At 39.8% G+C, this 16489-nt stretch overlaps 1 protein-coding gene across 3 annotated transcripts in view; it reads right to left on the minus strand.

Moving 5' to 3' along the window:
• The window catches only part of sipa1l1 (signal-induced proliferation-associated 1 like 1), a 122681-nt gene that overhangs the window by 45726 nt on the left and 60466 nt on the right, over positions 1-16489 (minus strand). For all 3 annotated transcript variants that reach the window (XM_015350787.2, XM_015350784.2, XM_015350785.2), the window contains exon 3: positions 362-2106. In XM_015350787.2, the coding sequence (XP_015206273.1) occupies positions 362-1844 (1483 nt within the window). In that variant the 5' untranslated portion in view covers positions 1845-2106. The remainder of the gene's footprint in view (positions 1-361; positions 2107-16489) is intronic.

The following is a 16489-nucleotide window of genomic DNA, read 5'->3' on the forward strand; positions in this document are numbered from 1 at the left end:
TTTAATTAGGGGTTCAGAATGTATTCTTCCCCTCTCAAATTGGCAGAATCAAAGAACATGTGAAACATGTTAACTGGGAGTGTTGTCGTAATTGGAATACAGAGAAAAGCCAGGTAAGAATTTGGTCACTATTCTACTTAACATGAAAAGTGCCAGTAACATAGATCAGATAAAAAAGTAAAACATTTCTAGAGTAACATGTCATCCTTCGGCTCTGTGCATTTTATTTTTGTATTTTTCACTAGCTATTCAAATTCGGGAAATCCTTACGCAATCGCTTAATGCTGAAGAAGTCACCTTCACAGGTATTTCGAATGCTAGATTTAAAATTTACTGGTGTGACAGAACCCTGGACACTCACCTCTCAGATAGAAGAACTTCCTGTAGTAGTAGCAGCCAAGGTCAACATGCTCTACAATGTATCTCTTGACCCGGTCATTGTGTAGTGACTGGCTATCCTTGGGCACCTCCAGCACTGCAACTCCAGCATTAGTGCAGTGGGAGCTAAGAGAGGACTCAAAGGGGCTAGGCTCCCCTCCACTGCTGCCCGTTGCTCCCCCACTTCCGATAGTGCCCAGTTTGGACAAGCTTATCTTGCGTTCACCCTCTCCTCCAATCTCATTGCGGAAGCAGGGGCAGCTCAGCACCAGATCATTGCTCTTGTCATCCCCCGGGTCCAGACTGGGGTTATCCTTGGAGTTGAGCTCCTCCTGGCTGCCAGAGGGGGAGCTGTAGGCCCCACTCTGGCCCGAGGAAAGGGAAGAAGATGTGGAGGCTGCGGCCGCAGCAGCAGAGGCGCCGGTCGTGGTATTTCGGCGCTTGACAGCAGTCTGCCTGTTCTGCACTGCCTCATTCAGATCAAACAAGATGCTCTGGACGTCATAGTGGGCAAACCCTTTCTGGCAAGTCCACGGCTTTGGAGGAGGGCCGCCATCATCCGACCTCCCATCCTCCACATCAGAGCCTGCCCGAGAAGAATCGCCTTCAGCCCTGACGCTCCGCAGCTTACGGAATATCGAGTCGCCCCCCGTCTCCGACTTGGAGCGCCTCTTCAGGGGCTTTTCGCGGTCCTTCAGCCTGCTCGACGGGCTCCCCCGTTGTGCCCCAGATGACATGGGCCCATCTGGCAGGTCAAAACCACTCGCCTGTTTCTGTGCCACGGTGAGCAGCTCTCCCAGCTTCTCAGGCGCTGGACTGCGCTGGTCTGGCTTGTCTCCCTGGTAGCCCTTCAGCATGTCAAAGAAGCTTTCGCCCGAGGCTCCATGCTTGTCTATGGAAGAGGTGCTGCCATACTCCCGGTGTAAGGGGGACCACTTAAAACCAGAAGAACCCCATTCCTCCCCCCCATCACCACTGCCATCGAGTTCGCTGATGGTGATGTCGCTGTTGCTCCGCTGGCGAATGCGGCGCATGCCTTTGCGGGGTGAGCCCAGATAGCCGTCAGGCGAAAGGAAGCGACCATCCGTGCTGCTGGAGCTTCCACTCTGAGTTTTGTTCTTCAGAGTGTTCTGGATGTTACGCAGCATGTTCGAATCCTGTGGACTCATCAGGTGACCCAGTTTGGCCGACAAGCTGCTCTGAACCCCACCAGCAGTACTTGGCGAATCCGTTTCCACAGTCACATGCCAAACTCCTCCATCCTTCCGAGGGGGCCAGTCGGCAACCCTTGCCCGTACCCCCATTTTGGGGACCCCTGGGGTGCATCCTGAAAGGTGGGCGCTCTCGCTGCGGGGGGGTGGCGCCCCTCCGTTTGGTAGACGCAGGCGCCGGGTGTAGAATTCATCGGTGGCAGGGACGGACCCACCCACAGCCCGCTCAGTCTGTGAACGCTTCAAGCTGGTCATGGTCCCTAGTTGGCCTGGTATTCAGAAGGAGACCATGTCTGCCAGTCAGGTAAGGCCACGCCCTCTGCACACAGCTCCCCAAGATCATGGGCCGCCACACAACTATCAAGGGGAGAGAGATTGAAGCGGCGTTCCTCTAGGTGAGCTCAATCCTGTGTGTGGTACTGCTGCATGCTGCGGTCTGTCCCACCTTTATTGCAACTGCTCACTATTTGAGTCTCTGGCACTGGATTTGTCCCATAGCACTACTGAAAACTCCAACCTTAAAATGAGAAAAGCAAAAGACAAAGTTAATTTAAACAGATATGCACAGTGCTGGTATACTGTTAGACATATAGGACCTATTTTATTCTAATTCCTGAAAATCAATAATAATAAGAACAAAGTAAAAAGGGCTTAAAATACTATATCAGCCTGAATTGCCATATATTATAAAATTTGGTTCAGCCTTAAGATAACTGAATGCTATTTATGTCCTTTTAAACCACTGTTATAGGTCACAGGTACAGGTCAAATAATTACGTGGAGTCTCTCAATCAGAAATGTACATTATTCATTTCATAATAATACAAATAATGGAAGCACAGAAATCCTAAAACTGAATGAAGTGTCTTCTAAGTTTGTTTTTTTTTCTGGGGTGGGGGGGGGGGGGGACTGAGCAATTAAAGAAGAACAAAAACGCAAGAGAAACAGAGAAAACCACCAAGGTAATATTCAATCATAAAAAGAACAAATTAACATTGCCTGTGAATTCATTTTTAGGACCACACTTTAGGTTTTCTAATATTCCCTGCTTAGGTTATGTTTAATTTGAAATATTTTAACATGATTTAACCTTTCAAAACAATTGCATTACCTTATGAAGATGAGAAATTATACAGAAGGAATATCCTACTCACACTCAGTATGAAAATTAATTTAATCAAAATACAAAAGTGAAGCTAAAACCTGCAGCTCACAACAAAAATGTTTATATATATTAAAATATAAATATACTTATATATTTCTCTCATCTTTTTTTTCATGTGCAATTTCACTGTAATGAACAGCTCTCACAACATTTTGTGATTGCTTTGCAAGGCATATCTACCACTGTCACAGAAGTTTCATCTCTAAACCTCTATGACAAATGATTTTCCTACTTAAACATAACCTGCGAAGTTCTCAAGGGTAATATTCAGCACCCTGGATAGCTCTCAGTAGACTGGTCCTACACAAATCCTAGACAGCATCAACACTGCTCTCCAAACTGATGATGGTTTGTTTGAACTTGGGTTGTGCAACAAGGAATCCGGACACACCTATGGGGTCAAGATGGAGCCAATGCAGACAGCACTTGGTGGATTCAGCAAAAGAAAACCTAAACGTGCCAGAGATTAGATTCACCATTGATTAGCGGTGTGCCTGCCTTCACAAGAGTGGCATATTCTTGGGTTTGCTTGAGTATAAATTCTATATTTAAATACAGACTCTTAAGTTCACTGGAGAAGGTTTTTCGAAATTCACAGTTGACCAACAAACCCCATTGTTTCACAGTTTGAATTGAAAGTGGAGTTTTAAGAACATTTTCTCACCCATTCTGTTTAGGGCACCTATCATGGGCATAGTCACATACTGTGTAATTATAATAATAATAATTGCTTACACTTATATAGTGCTTTTCTGGACACTCCACTCAAAGCACTTTACAGGTAATGGGGACTCCTCTCCACCACCACCAATGTGCAGCATCCACCTGGATGATATGATGGCAGCCATAGTGCGCCAGAACACTCACCACACATCAGCTATCAGTGTGGAGGAGAGCAGAGTAATGAAGCCAATTCACAGATGGGGATTATTAGGAGACCATGATTGGTAAGGGCCAATGGGAAATTTGGCCAGGAAATTTCGAGAAACGCCCTGGGATTTTTAATGACCACAGAGAGTCAGGACCTCGGTTTTACGTCTCATCCGAAGGACGGCACCCGTTTACAGTATAGTGTCCCCGTCACTATACTGGGACATTAGGACCCACGTGGACCGCGGGGTGAGCGCCCCCTGCAGGCCCCACTAACACCTCTTCCAGCAGCAACCTTAGTTTTTCCCAGGAGGTCTCCCATCCAGGTACTGACCAGGCTCACACCTGCTTAGCTTCAGTGGACTGCCAGTTGTGAGTTGCAGAGTGATATGACTGCTGGCATAAGAGCAGTGTACAAGAGAGGATCAGTGTCAGGGATAATAAGTCACCCCTTACAGATTAGTTGTTTAATTTCCGGTTTAAGTCTCGTTGAAGCTAAGTAAAATTCGAATCCCTCAATTTATATAGGAGTGCTAAAGTAACATCTTCAAGCAATGGGCACGTTGAACATTTCCACAAGAGTGTATTTTGTGATTCATTTGAAAGGGATATCAGCTTCTCACATAGGTAATATTTTAGTCTGTTATGTTTTTCCACTCCTCATTATTCATTAAAAAGATATTCAGCTCAAATGTGCAATTTAAGCAAATTTTCAGAGAACCTGCACAAAACCAATGGCTGTAAGCATAAAAGCAAAACAGATTCCAAGAAAGAAAAAAAGCATCTGTGTACAATATCTTGCAGTTATTTACATAATTACTGTTGCAGCACTGACTAAAATTTGCAGTTTATGACATAGTGACTGCTCAGTCTGCATTTGAACATAATTCAGATCGTTTTTAGGTTTTTAGGCACCTACATATCTGTATCAATTACCTTTTCATATGCAACTTAGCTGACAAACAGTATCACGTCAGAAGTTAATAAATGGATACGTCTTCAAAAATGTCTAAAAGGTTGATCTGATCATATTTGATGAGAATATTAAGTTTAACCCTAATATTATAATATATATATATATAATGCAGGGCCTGTAAAATGTGTTTCCAAATAACATTTGATCTACAGAGAGATAAGAAGTGTTTTGGGAATGTTGAAAAGTCTGATTTTTTTTGCTCTGTGGTGGGGAAGTCACAGAAAACAGGAGTGGATGTTCTGTGGTAGGATTATTGGAGATTCTATGTAAAAGGAAAAGCATATATTAGAACAAGAGAGTTAATAGAACATTTGTGATATTTCATGCTTAGATTAAAAGTGTAGGAATTTATGAAGCCCAATATCTGGCTAGATGGGGGCATTGTAGGGCAGTGGTTAAGTGTCTGGTCTCCTAACTGGTGAATTATGAGTTCAAGTCCTTGCTGTTGTATCTTCACCAAGGTACGTTACCCAAGCTGCTCTAGTCCAACCAGCTGGATAAATTGGGACCAGTGTTGTTGGGGGTAATCCCCAAGATGGACTGGCATCCCACCTGATAAGGGTTGTCACATGCTCTTTCATCCACTGTCTTAGAAACCAGGATTAGCTCTGGGCCGATGAACCACTGTGGCTCAGATATGGAAATCATGTAACATCTGGTTGGACATCACTCCTTGAACTTGAACTTGAACTTGAACTTTATTGCCATATGTAACCGGTACTGGTACAATGGAATTCTTACTTACAGAAAGTCTCTCGATTGTAAAACAAGTGTAAAAACAAAACAAAGTGCAAACAGTGCATCAAGACAATGTGTAAACAATAGACAATGTGCAAGTAAACATGCAGGCAGTTTGAATGTAAACAATACAGACATGTAAACAATGACTGGAGACGTACAATAAATAAATTACAATGAGGTAGATGGTGATGGTGTGGGTGTGGTCCGAGGGGGATGGCTAAATGTGTTCGCCAGTCTCACTGCTTGTGGATAGAAGCTATTGAAGAATCTAGTGGTAAGTGTCCGTATGCTCTTATATCTCTTGCCTGAGGGCAGTGGGGTGAAGAGCTCATGCCCGGGGTGGTGACTGTCCTCTGTGATGACCAGAATTCTACCACGGCAGCGGTCCTCGTAGAGCTGTTTAATCTCGGTGAGACCGCAGCCAATGATCTTCTGGGCCATATTGACCATTCTCTGCAGTGCCTTTCTTTCTCGCGAAGAGGTGTTGCCATACCACACGCTGATCCCGTTGGTGAGGACGCTCTCGATAGTGCAGCGGTAGAAGTTCACCAACACATGTATTGGCATCCCCCATCGCTTGAGGCACCTTAAGAAATAAAGGCGCTGCTGGGCCTACTTCATGATAGAGTCAGTGTTCACAGTCCAGGTTAGATCTTTAGAGATGTGAATTCCCAAAAACCTAAAGCTGGTGACTGTTTCCACTTCCGTTCCATCAATACTGAGTGGGCTGTGAGTGTGTGGCCTGTGTCTCCGAAAGTCCACTATTAGCTCTTTCGTTTTCTTTATGTTCAAGTCCAGGTTATTGCTATGACACCACCTAAGCAGCTGTACAACTTCATCCCTGTAAGTGGACTCGTCATCATCACTGATCAGTCCTATTATAGTGGTGTCATCGGCAAACTTGATGATGCGGTTATTGCTGTGTCTTGCTGTGCAGTCGTGAGTAAATAGGGAGTACAACCTTGGACTCAGACAGCAGCCTTGTGGGGTTCCAGTGCTCAGGGTGAGTGGTGTTGATGTTTTATTGCCTATCCGCACCACCTGTGGTCTCTCGATAAGAAAGTCCAGCAGCCAGTTGCAGACAGAGTTGCACAGACCTAATCCCCTGAGCTTTGTCACCAGTTGACTGGGTATGATGGAATTGAATGCTGAACTGTAGTCCACAAACAGCATTCTCACATTCTCTCCTGCTGTAAGACTATTCCCTTAGGTACAGCAATTCACTTCAAAGCTCATCAGCTAAGCAGTCTAAGACACAGCTTTCATTTGTATTAAGAAGTAAAAACTTTGAATTAATATTATGTGCAATTTACTTTGCAAGCTCAGGTGACTCTGCAATAAATATCAAGTGAATACTATTGTTTTCACATTAAATATAGCGAGTATGACAAACTGGAACGACAAAGTGAAATAAACTAAGCATGGCTTTAGTAGAACATCACATCAATTCAGAGTTCAGACAAAGAATAATTCAGAATTCAGAGTTCAGAACTGCCTTTGATAAAAGGCAAAAAGTTACCACATTCTTTTGCTGGACAAACTGATAGTGAAGATATTATGTACACAAATCCGAGTTTTCAGAAACATCAACATAAGTCATAAATGCATTCTGAAAGGTGGAAAATGTTTAAAATAAAAGTTTCAGATGTTAATATTAAAGGCCTTTTGGATGGATTTGAAGTGTTATGTAACTAGAAAAAACACTATGTGTATCATAGCAACCAACTGCCTATTAGTTTCAATTGCTGCACTGGGGTTAAAAGTGTTATGGAATAAACACAGAGCAAATCCAAACAATAATTAAGATGTAACCACAATATTAAATATATTAAATAATCTCAGTCATCAAAAAACATCTAATCAAAATGGTGATAGTAATACTTAAAATGATACTACAAAAAAAGTATAATTTTATAAGTAGCTTTATTTTAAGCAACATTTATATTACAGACTTTGAAAGTTGCATTATGTAACTGTCTGGTATCTGATATAACAATAACTCCTGTGAAATACAATTGAACTCACCTCAGAATATGCAACATAAAACTGAGCATCTTACTTAACCTCGAGATTTTCTAACACCACGAAGCATAAACAGACTCTTTTTTCCAGCTCTGGTTTGCCTGGCTTGAGTATACTGTACCATGGTTATCACTGTCAAGACTTCTACATATGGCAAAATGTCTGCTTTTTGCAGTGCTATTATAGTGGTAAGAGATGATTTATTAAAAGACAAATGCAGCAAAATCTAGACTTTGGTGGATTAATGCAAGAAGAACATGGTAATTAGTTCAATTGATCTTATTTTTAACAAAAACACTGTTAAAAGAACAAAGATATGGTTCAATTGTAATTTAAAAGAAAATATATTTTGTATTGCCCATTCTACTGTAATCGCAGCAAAATCTAGATTTTGGTGAACTAATGCAAGCGGAAGAACATGACAATTAGTGAAACTGATCTTATTTTAAACAAAAACGCTGTTAAGAGAACAAGTATTGTTTCGTCATTTAATATCTCAGCAAAAACTTTTTATACTAGAAAAGATGGGTGCCTGTCTGTAGCCTCTGTTAGTCTACTATACTTAATTTTAGGATTTAAAAAGTACAAAAAGGCACATCTAACTGTAATCCAAGGATGTGTTCTTTTCTTGTCAACAAAGCATTATTGTCCAGTTTGAGCTCCTTCCCTGGTGGAGCTAGAGGTCATTTACCAAAGCCTTACTCAAGGAAAAGTCTGCATCTCTTAGTATACAACACGTGAATGTAAAGGTTTACAACACAACATTTCCTAAGTGCATGCTTTTATCCATAGCATTTAATCTAACAACAGCAATCTTAACAACAGTAACAGGATTTATTGCTCAATTTGCAGCCTCATTGCAGAGGACACTGTTCCCAAAGGAAAATGTGCAAGGTCATACCCATTAAAGAGAATTTCAGATTGAAGTTCTTTCTAAGGAAGGAAACAACAGATGTCCTCAATCAAATTAAGATTAATTTTAGTATTTTTGATTTGCATCAATCAGTTCACTAAATCAAAACCAACAAAATAAAAGTTTTAATTGCAAATTGAAAAATTCCTTGTATATTACAATCCAATCTGGCCTGCAATAAGTGGTATATTTAGGAACATTAAAATAGTAAAGGATACGAATATTTTCAGGTTTGTGAAATTTTACTAACTCCAAACTAACTCCAGTATCAAGAATATGCTGTAAATGGAGAAAAAACATCAAGACAAACTCTTAATCAAAGCTACTTTGATCTTCAGTATTCAAATCCTGACCGTCTCTACCTGCTTAAGATGTTTAATTACCACCACTTCTGGCTATCTGAAATATGAAAGATTCCATCCAAGATGAAAAACAAAATATTGCCCCCTTTACATATGATTACAATATACCGGTAAAATGTAATTTAAGAAGCCTTTACGCATCCTTTATGAAATAATATCACCGCCCAAGTGCCAGGTTCTGGTCTGAAACTCTGTACTACAGAAAAGGTGTTGAAAAAGAAAAAATGTGGGGGGGAAAAGAAATGTGGGAAAAGCGCAGGTGTTCCAATTAAGCTAAACCTGAAACATCCTGTCTTTAACTTGCGTCCCCTAGTCCTTTTCAGATCTCCCTCTCTTCGGGGACCCTTGCTTTTGAGTCCCTGTCCTTAATTTAGACAAATAAACAAAAAAAGGTCTCCAGCATAAGCCGTGCCCTGGTAAGTACTAGAGAACATGTTGCCAAGAGCTTTTATTTATTTAGTGGTGCACGGCAGTGGCGCACTTCATTTTAGTGCTGTGTGGCATGTATCCCGACAGAGGTGGGCCGCTGCCTAAAAGCAGCATCCCACATCCGCCAATTCAAAGTAGGCCATTTTACGACCCAGAGCAGAGCTTTTGTTTCCCACTGTCCCGGATCACACTTCCAAAGAATCAGCCAGGGCTCCTGTGCGACAAGTTGTAATTGCTTCTCCCTCTGTTTCTAAGTTGAGTATGTTGGCTGGGACTTTGACACAACAGGGTCACCTTGTTTGTCAAAGAGGTATGTAGCACACTCTGTCTTGCTGAGCCCTGGTTTCTGCTCTAGGGTGGCGGACACAATGTCCCCTCTGTACTGCCCTGCTGGAGTCCCTGTGCTGCACTCAGGCCCTCCTCTTCAGCACAGAGAAACCATTGATAGGAGCCTGGCTCTGGGCACACAGAAGTTGCTGAAAGGAGTAAATCAACCGCCTCTGAGAGAGAGAGAGAGAGGGACAAGCAGACTGAGAACAGGAGAAAAAAACAAAGAGAGAAATAGAAAAACTGAAGATTTTATTTTCATCTAGCCTCCTTAATTATCATTACAATTCACATCATTGTACCACATTTACTGTCATTCCTCATGTTCCCTGTACTACTAGAGAGGCAAGCCATTCCTGTCAACCTGTAAAAAGTGTATGTAAATTGCATTAACATGAGACTTTCAAAGCTTTCTTGTCTTTTATACTCAAACAGCATGAAAAAGAGAGGTCCATAAATATCATTCTGTCAATATTTAACCCATGATTTAAAAACAAAATTAGCAGGAAAAGCAAGGCCCTTACCCACAGTAGATTTTAACCTATTACATAGGATGCACATAATATTGTGAAAAATGTTATTCTCACATATATTCACAAATTTCATAATTTTGTGAATGAATGCCATAGTAATGAACTGATATCTGATATAACTGTCCTCTTTCATCAATCAAACATCTTATCTAATGTCACCTTTGGATGAAACGTGTAGCAGTTAGTTTACAGAGCTTCACCAAAGAATAGTTAAATTCAAAAAGAGGCCATTCTCCCCATACTGTATATTCTGTTTGGAAGTTAGCAGATAAAAGTTCCAAGGATCTCATCCAGCCATTTCTTTCAAAAGTCAGGGTATTAGCTTCAATAACATGGCTGGGAAGCCTGTTCCATACTCTCACTACTCTTAGGGTAAAGAAGTGCCTCCTTCTCTCAGTTTTAAATGCACATGTGCGTAATTTCTGCATCAGGTCTTCTTACAATGTTTTCTTTTTGAGAGTTTTCAAGTTGCTTCAGCCTGTAAAGTGAAGGATATATCTTTACGCTCCAGAATTCATCTCTTCGCATTTTCCTGGACATTTCATCCAGACAAAATATATTTTCTATAATGTGGTAACCAAAATTATCAAGACGAAGTGGGTGATGTGTCAGGAAAAACAGAAAAAGAAAATTCTGTTTAGCATGGCTGACAGCTTTCTGAGACAGCAAACATTTCTTTTAATAAAAATGTTTAAAGGATTTAAAACAGATTTCAGGAGAAAATAACCTACGGGGCAGGGAACATATTAGAGGAAGGATGAAAAGCTGCCAGTCGGAATTCAGAACAAAAAGCAAACAAGGACAAGGAAGCGAGAAAAGGACAAGGAAAGTTTGTGAATGTTTGTGTGAAAGTTTATTAGGGGAAAACGATGTACAACTGTAATGGCTCCAGTTAGGTAGATGTCCTTATTTGGCAGCTGCGATTAGCAGGTCATCTCCGGTTTAACAGCCAGAGAGCACAGTGTATGCCCGGCGGAGATTAAGCACTCTGCTTCACTCTTTTAAATAGACACTCAAGACTCCGCTTCCTTTCAAACTCTGAGGGGCAGTAATTTCTTCAGTGTCAGGAAAATACCCCCGCAGAGTTTAAAATCTCTTCCTTTAAAAGCATCAAAAAAGATTGTTATTATTTTCCTTCCACAAAGTTCATTACCACTTTTGTGACATCTGAGAAGTTGAACATGGTATCACGAGGTATAAAAGCCTGGCAACGTGAGAAGAAATGCAATGTCAGACACCTGAGAATCACCTCATTTGACTCGGCAGGAGAGATAAATACTGCTGCTCATAGAAGCTTGTTTTCATTCTTATATTTGTTAAGTCTCTTACGCACACTAAGCATTTCCGATTTCATTTAAGTAATACCTGCAGAATTTCTGCACTTTGAGCATATGTGTAGTAGTTTTGTTACTTTATATACTGTAGCTGCCATCTGGCTACGGAATACCAGTCCAGGTTCTTTTCACCCCGTGAAGAAAATGAATTTAAACAGCAAACAAATGTTTGATCGTAAATTTTTGGTTTATACGAAAGAGGAAAAATCAAAAAGGGATGCAGTGATTAAGGGAAAGGGCTTGCAATCAAGAGGTTCCCATTTCAACCCCAGCTACTTATTTGACTCACGATATGCTACCATATGGAAATGCAACTTTTTGAGCTCTGCAGTAGTGAGTCACTTGCTAGTCTAAGTCATGCTGGATACAAGTGTCTGCAAAAGCACTAATTGCACAAGTCACAAATAAATGCCGGATAACAACATTTAGATTAAGCAGCCTTAATTACTTACTGTGAATCAGTATTAGAAGGCATAGCACTTGTAAATTCAAGAGCTAGAGGCTTTTAGTGTTCTTCATCACAGAAAAGATGAACTGGAGTTCAATTTTGTTATTTTGCTGTTTACCATGCATAATATGCTTAGAGTACATTACCAAACATTTATTTATTTTCTCACTGAATTACTCACAGAATATTTTTCATGAAGGCTTGGCGAAACCGGTACTGAACAACATAAAAACCTAGTGTATTTGGAAGTGAAAAGATAACTCCCTACTTTTGATCTAAGAGCCAACAAATTCAATAAAGAGGTCTAATAAGGTGAGCAGAGAGCCAGTAAATTTAATACAGAGAGCTCAGAAGTGAGCCTGTGAAAAGCAAATCCAACAAGCCTAATAGTAATGTGTGAGCAAACCACTGAGATGAAAAGGTGAATGCCTGGAATTCCTCTGCCGATGAGAGCGGTAAAATTCTTTGTTGTGCAGAAATGAGATGAATTAGCTGTGAACTCCAAGTCCAGATTTTGTCACCAAACAGAGAAAGAGAACTCTGATACAGACTCAACCAGCCAGCTGCAGCTCTAGCTCAATGAATCAATGCCACACACACACACAACATAAAAGCCTCTACCACAACTGAGAAGTCTAATCCTAAATGATCAAGTGGGCACACATTTTCTCACACAAAATATGTACATATATACATTTACAGTTATGGAGATAAAATGTACATTTACACTAAGAATTTTATTCTACTCCTCTTTGATGCGTGTTGCAAAATACCCCAAATTATTTTATTTTACAATATGCTCATGCAGCATATTGTGAGATCTTGATATGAACACAAAGACGCTCAAACTTTCGCAGACTGCAAATCTGTCTTCACCTTAGCCCTGTAATAATGCTGCGTGGCATTTGTTGGGTATAAACTGATTTTTTTATATAAACATATACTGCCAATTCAAGGTTCTTGGAATACTGGTCCACCAAAGCAGTAGTTAGGGTCTAGCAATGATCATATACAAAAAGGATTGTTAATTTGCAACAGTTGTTAAAAATGATAAAATCGCTTGTAAAACTTGATTAGTTCTTTACTGTAGTCTAGAGCACCCCAGAGTTCTATTCCCATCTAAACATGTAAAATGCCCTTTTAGTATTTTTAGCTCAACATTATCTTTCCTTTCAAGTGTGAAATTGAAAACATACTCAACACTCCTTGTCATCTCTGTCACAGGAGGAAATGGAACACTCTGGCTAATCTCTTCATATTACAGCTAAGCAGCAGATTAAGTTCCTGTGTTTGTGGGCACTTGACCAGAGATCTATGGGTTCTGCTATTTATACAGATAAAAGTACAAGAGTCACTGTGCAGCACACTGTAGTGTAATACAATAATGACACCAGACAAGTCTAAATTCCTTCCAGATAAATAAAAATATTATCCCAACATCCCTTTGCTAAGCAGCCCAAAATACATGCAACAGCCCAACAGAATCAAAACATTTGGGTAATACTTTAGCATTTGTGTTTATGCTACTCATATCTCTTCAAGCAGTCTCAGAGTTGGATTTTTATATTTCAATAAAATAAATTCGACATCTGTATAAAATCCACAAGTGTCTTAAATACTCCACAAGCTAAGCTAAAAAGTCTTGAATTTATCAAGTACACAAGCTCATGTTTGGGTTTGTTTTATGCTTAAATAAAAGACAAGGCCTTATTAGCAATGTGAATTGCCTCAGAGGCCTTAATTACAAGCATGTTTTATTTACATGAATTCCTTTTTCATAATCAAGTTCTCTCCAAACAGTAACAGTTTGTAATCTCACAGTGATTACAAAAACAAAGTGAGCTTATTCTTAAGGTCTCTCCGTTTTGCAAGCCACTGCATGCCTTTGATCTAGGTGCAAGTTTCTCTTTCCCCGGGCGTCTCTTAAATGGACAGTATTTCACTGTTCAATGTTTCTGAAAAAATCTTCTCAGACATCTTTCTTTCACAAGACTGAGAGATCAGTAAAACTAATTATTTACTCTTGAAACCTCTGATGTTTCTTTGGGAATTATCAGTGATTCTGAATTGGTTTGTCAGTTAAGATTGGGCTGAAGGTGTCGTGACATTTTAGTCTTCACTTCTTAAAATAAAAAAAAAATTTTTAAGAGACCTCACCTCACTGAACAGAAAGTGGACCCAGGAAAGGGGCATTATTGTCCTCTCCCTACGAGTTCAACAGGGTAGAACAGTAAAGTCAATGCAAGAGAAGATGAAAGCCGCCTCAAATCGAAGGTAAAAAGAAAACTGGAATCTCAACATCTGCAGTGCAAATGAAACCAAACTCTCCACCTCCCAGCACTTCCCCGGAGCTCCAACATAAACCTGTCATTTTAAACAAATTGGGGAATCTAGTAACTCATGACAAATACACAAAACTTTTGGCAGACAAGCAATAACTGGATGCAACCTCAAAAAACGTCAGTGTGGAAGAGAGGATGTGGGTGGGAGGTGGCAAGGAAGCAGCGAGTCAGGACAGCCCAAGAGACGCTGAAAGTGAAAAGGTCAGAGCTGGCTTGCAAACTGCCTGTGTTAACAATAACAAACAAAAAGAATCAGATCAATATTTAGGGGTTTTCATGATCTCGTTGGGGGTTGCTCTTGTTCATATCTTTTGTTGTTAAGAATTGAACGATGTTCCTATATAAAGTGTAACGAAATAAAACGGTTAAGGCAGTTAAAAGCAATTTCAGGTTTTAATGCAAAACACCTCCGAAAGATTAATCCTTCTCGTTTAAAAAAAACGAAAGAAATGAATATGAGGAACAATGCTACGAATGCAACTTCACATTTTCTAACACATTTCTGCATGTATGTAAATGTGCTTTTATACAATATTTTAAGCAAAGCTGCTTCTATTTGGCTCTAATAACCATGTGATACATAACAAAAGTCAAAATGCTTATTGTAGTGCTGTCTTGAATTAAAACTATTATGTGGCACTACAGATCACACTGAATATCATGCATCAGTAACTAACAATTTATATAAAAGAGTAAGAAGAAACATCAGTTAGTGCATTATTTCCAAAACCATCATTCATTTCTTCACTTTACATTCTTCTATTCTGTAGTATATAAACAGTCAAGAAAATGTAGCTGTAGCTGACAGTCATCCTGCAATTTCATATGATATAGAGCCGCACAGTTAAATAACCATTGCAAAATCCTGCAAACATACCCTGTAATATTTTATCTTACAGTGTGGAGACCAGGACTGTCACAATAATTGAAGAGTAACATGCTGATCACACTGTGATATTTATATGTCAAATATATACTGTACATGATCAAAAACAAATCCTTTTAAATTCAAACATGGCTCCTATGAAAATGCAAAGCGAAACATTGGGCCACTAGGTAAACAAAACAACAGTATATACACTTACACAAACAAACTGAGCTATTTCCCCCATGATACAATGGCACAAAACCTGGCACAAATGTATTGAACAAGAAAAGAATTCAAACATTTTCAAAGTTTTGTGGGAGCCATTTCAGTCTAGCTGCTTTGCCTGGGGAAATCCTCTTTTCAGGATAAAATGTCATATTATTCTTGTGGAAGACCATGCATATGCCACTGAAAAGGAAATTCTGAGCTGGATGTGGTTTATGTGGTCTTGCTCTCTCAAGACTCACACATGACAAACAGGACCCAACGAATGAATAAAAATCTATGCACCATTTCATACCCCCTGGTGCTGCCAATATATTAATCTACAACACCGCATGCATGTAAAGCATACTGACATATCAGTCACTGAGCACTAGAGATGGAACAGAAGCAGCACATTATTATCCAGGTTTAAAATCTAGCCACTCACAGATTTCCTGAAAGAAGTTCAGAAGACACATACTACTCATATTCAAGTATTTAGACTGTATTCTACACCAGCTGAGCACAATAAACTGTGAAACCTGACTAGGTTAGGTCTCTATATTAAGTTACCAATACTCTTAGAAAAGGCTTTAAAGACTGCTGAAAAGTATTTTTTCAACTTTGCAAATATGACTGTTTAGGATATTTGCAAGATCAAAAAAGTAAAACGTCTAACCTTGAAGAACACTGATCCAGAAGAGCAGAACACTGTGATACTGCATCCTTGGGGCTTTTTCTAATTTTAAAATGCTTCCACTTTCAACCCGTATTTAAACATAACTTGAATTTAAATTTGGTTTTAAAGGCAAACCTAGTGGTGTGAAGAGGTCACTTTCACAAGCTGAAATACACTATTCATGAAGCTTGTCTAACCCCTTCTCAAGTAATACATAAACATTTATCCTAAAAAGTCAAATTTAGCTCCTGTTTAAGCCTAATGCCTACATTTAAAAGGCTAAAAAAGGAAACGTGGAAATTGTTTAGCAATGCAGCTGTCCACAAATTGACAGCTGACACCTCAGGGTCTTCTTTTCTCCATTGTTTGCTTTCTGTTGCCCTTCCATTATTTTATCATGTTCTATTTCAGCTGTAATGTCACTTGTTCCATTTTCACACTCAAATTACTGTTATGAACTCAAACAAGTACAGAGTGAGACAATCAAAGCACTGTTAAGTTTGAGCAACAGTTAAGACTGAAGACTTGAAAATAAGACTAACTCAGTTAAGCAGGGAAACACGCCAAAAATCAAGGGTAACTTAAAATCATATTTTTGCTGTAAAGATAGAGATGCAGGTTTGTCTGCCTGTTGTCACTAACGTCAGTGTGTTGTACTATAAACACTTCAGTCTTTTCAATATTGGA

The sequence above is a fragment of the Lepisosteus oculatus genome, chromosome 8 (assembly GCF_040954835.1).
Source record: "Lepisosteus oculatus isolate fLepOcu1 chromosome 8, fLepOcu1.hap2, whole genome shotgun sequence".
NCBI lineage: Eukaryota > Metazoa > Chordata > Actinopteri > Semionotiformes > Lepisosteidae > Lepisosteus > Lepisosteus oculatus.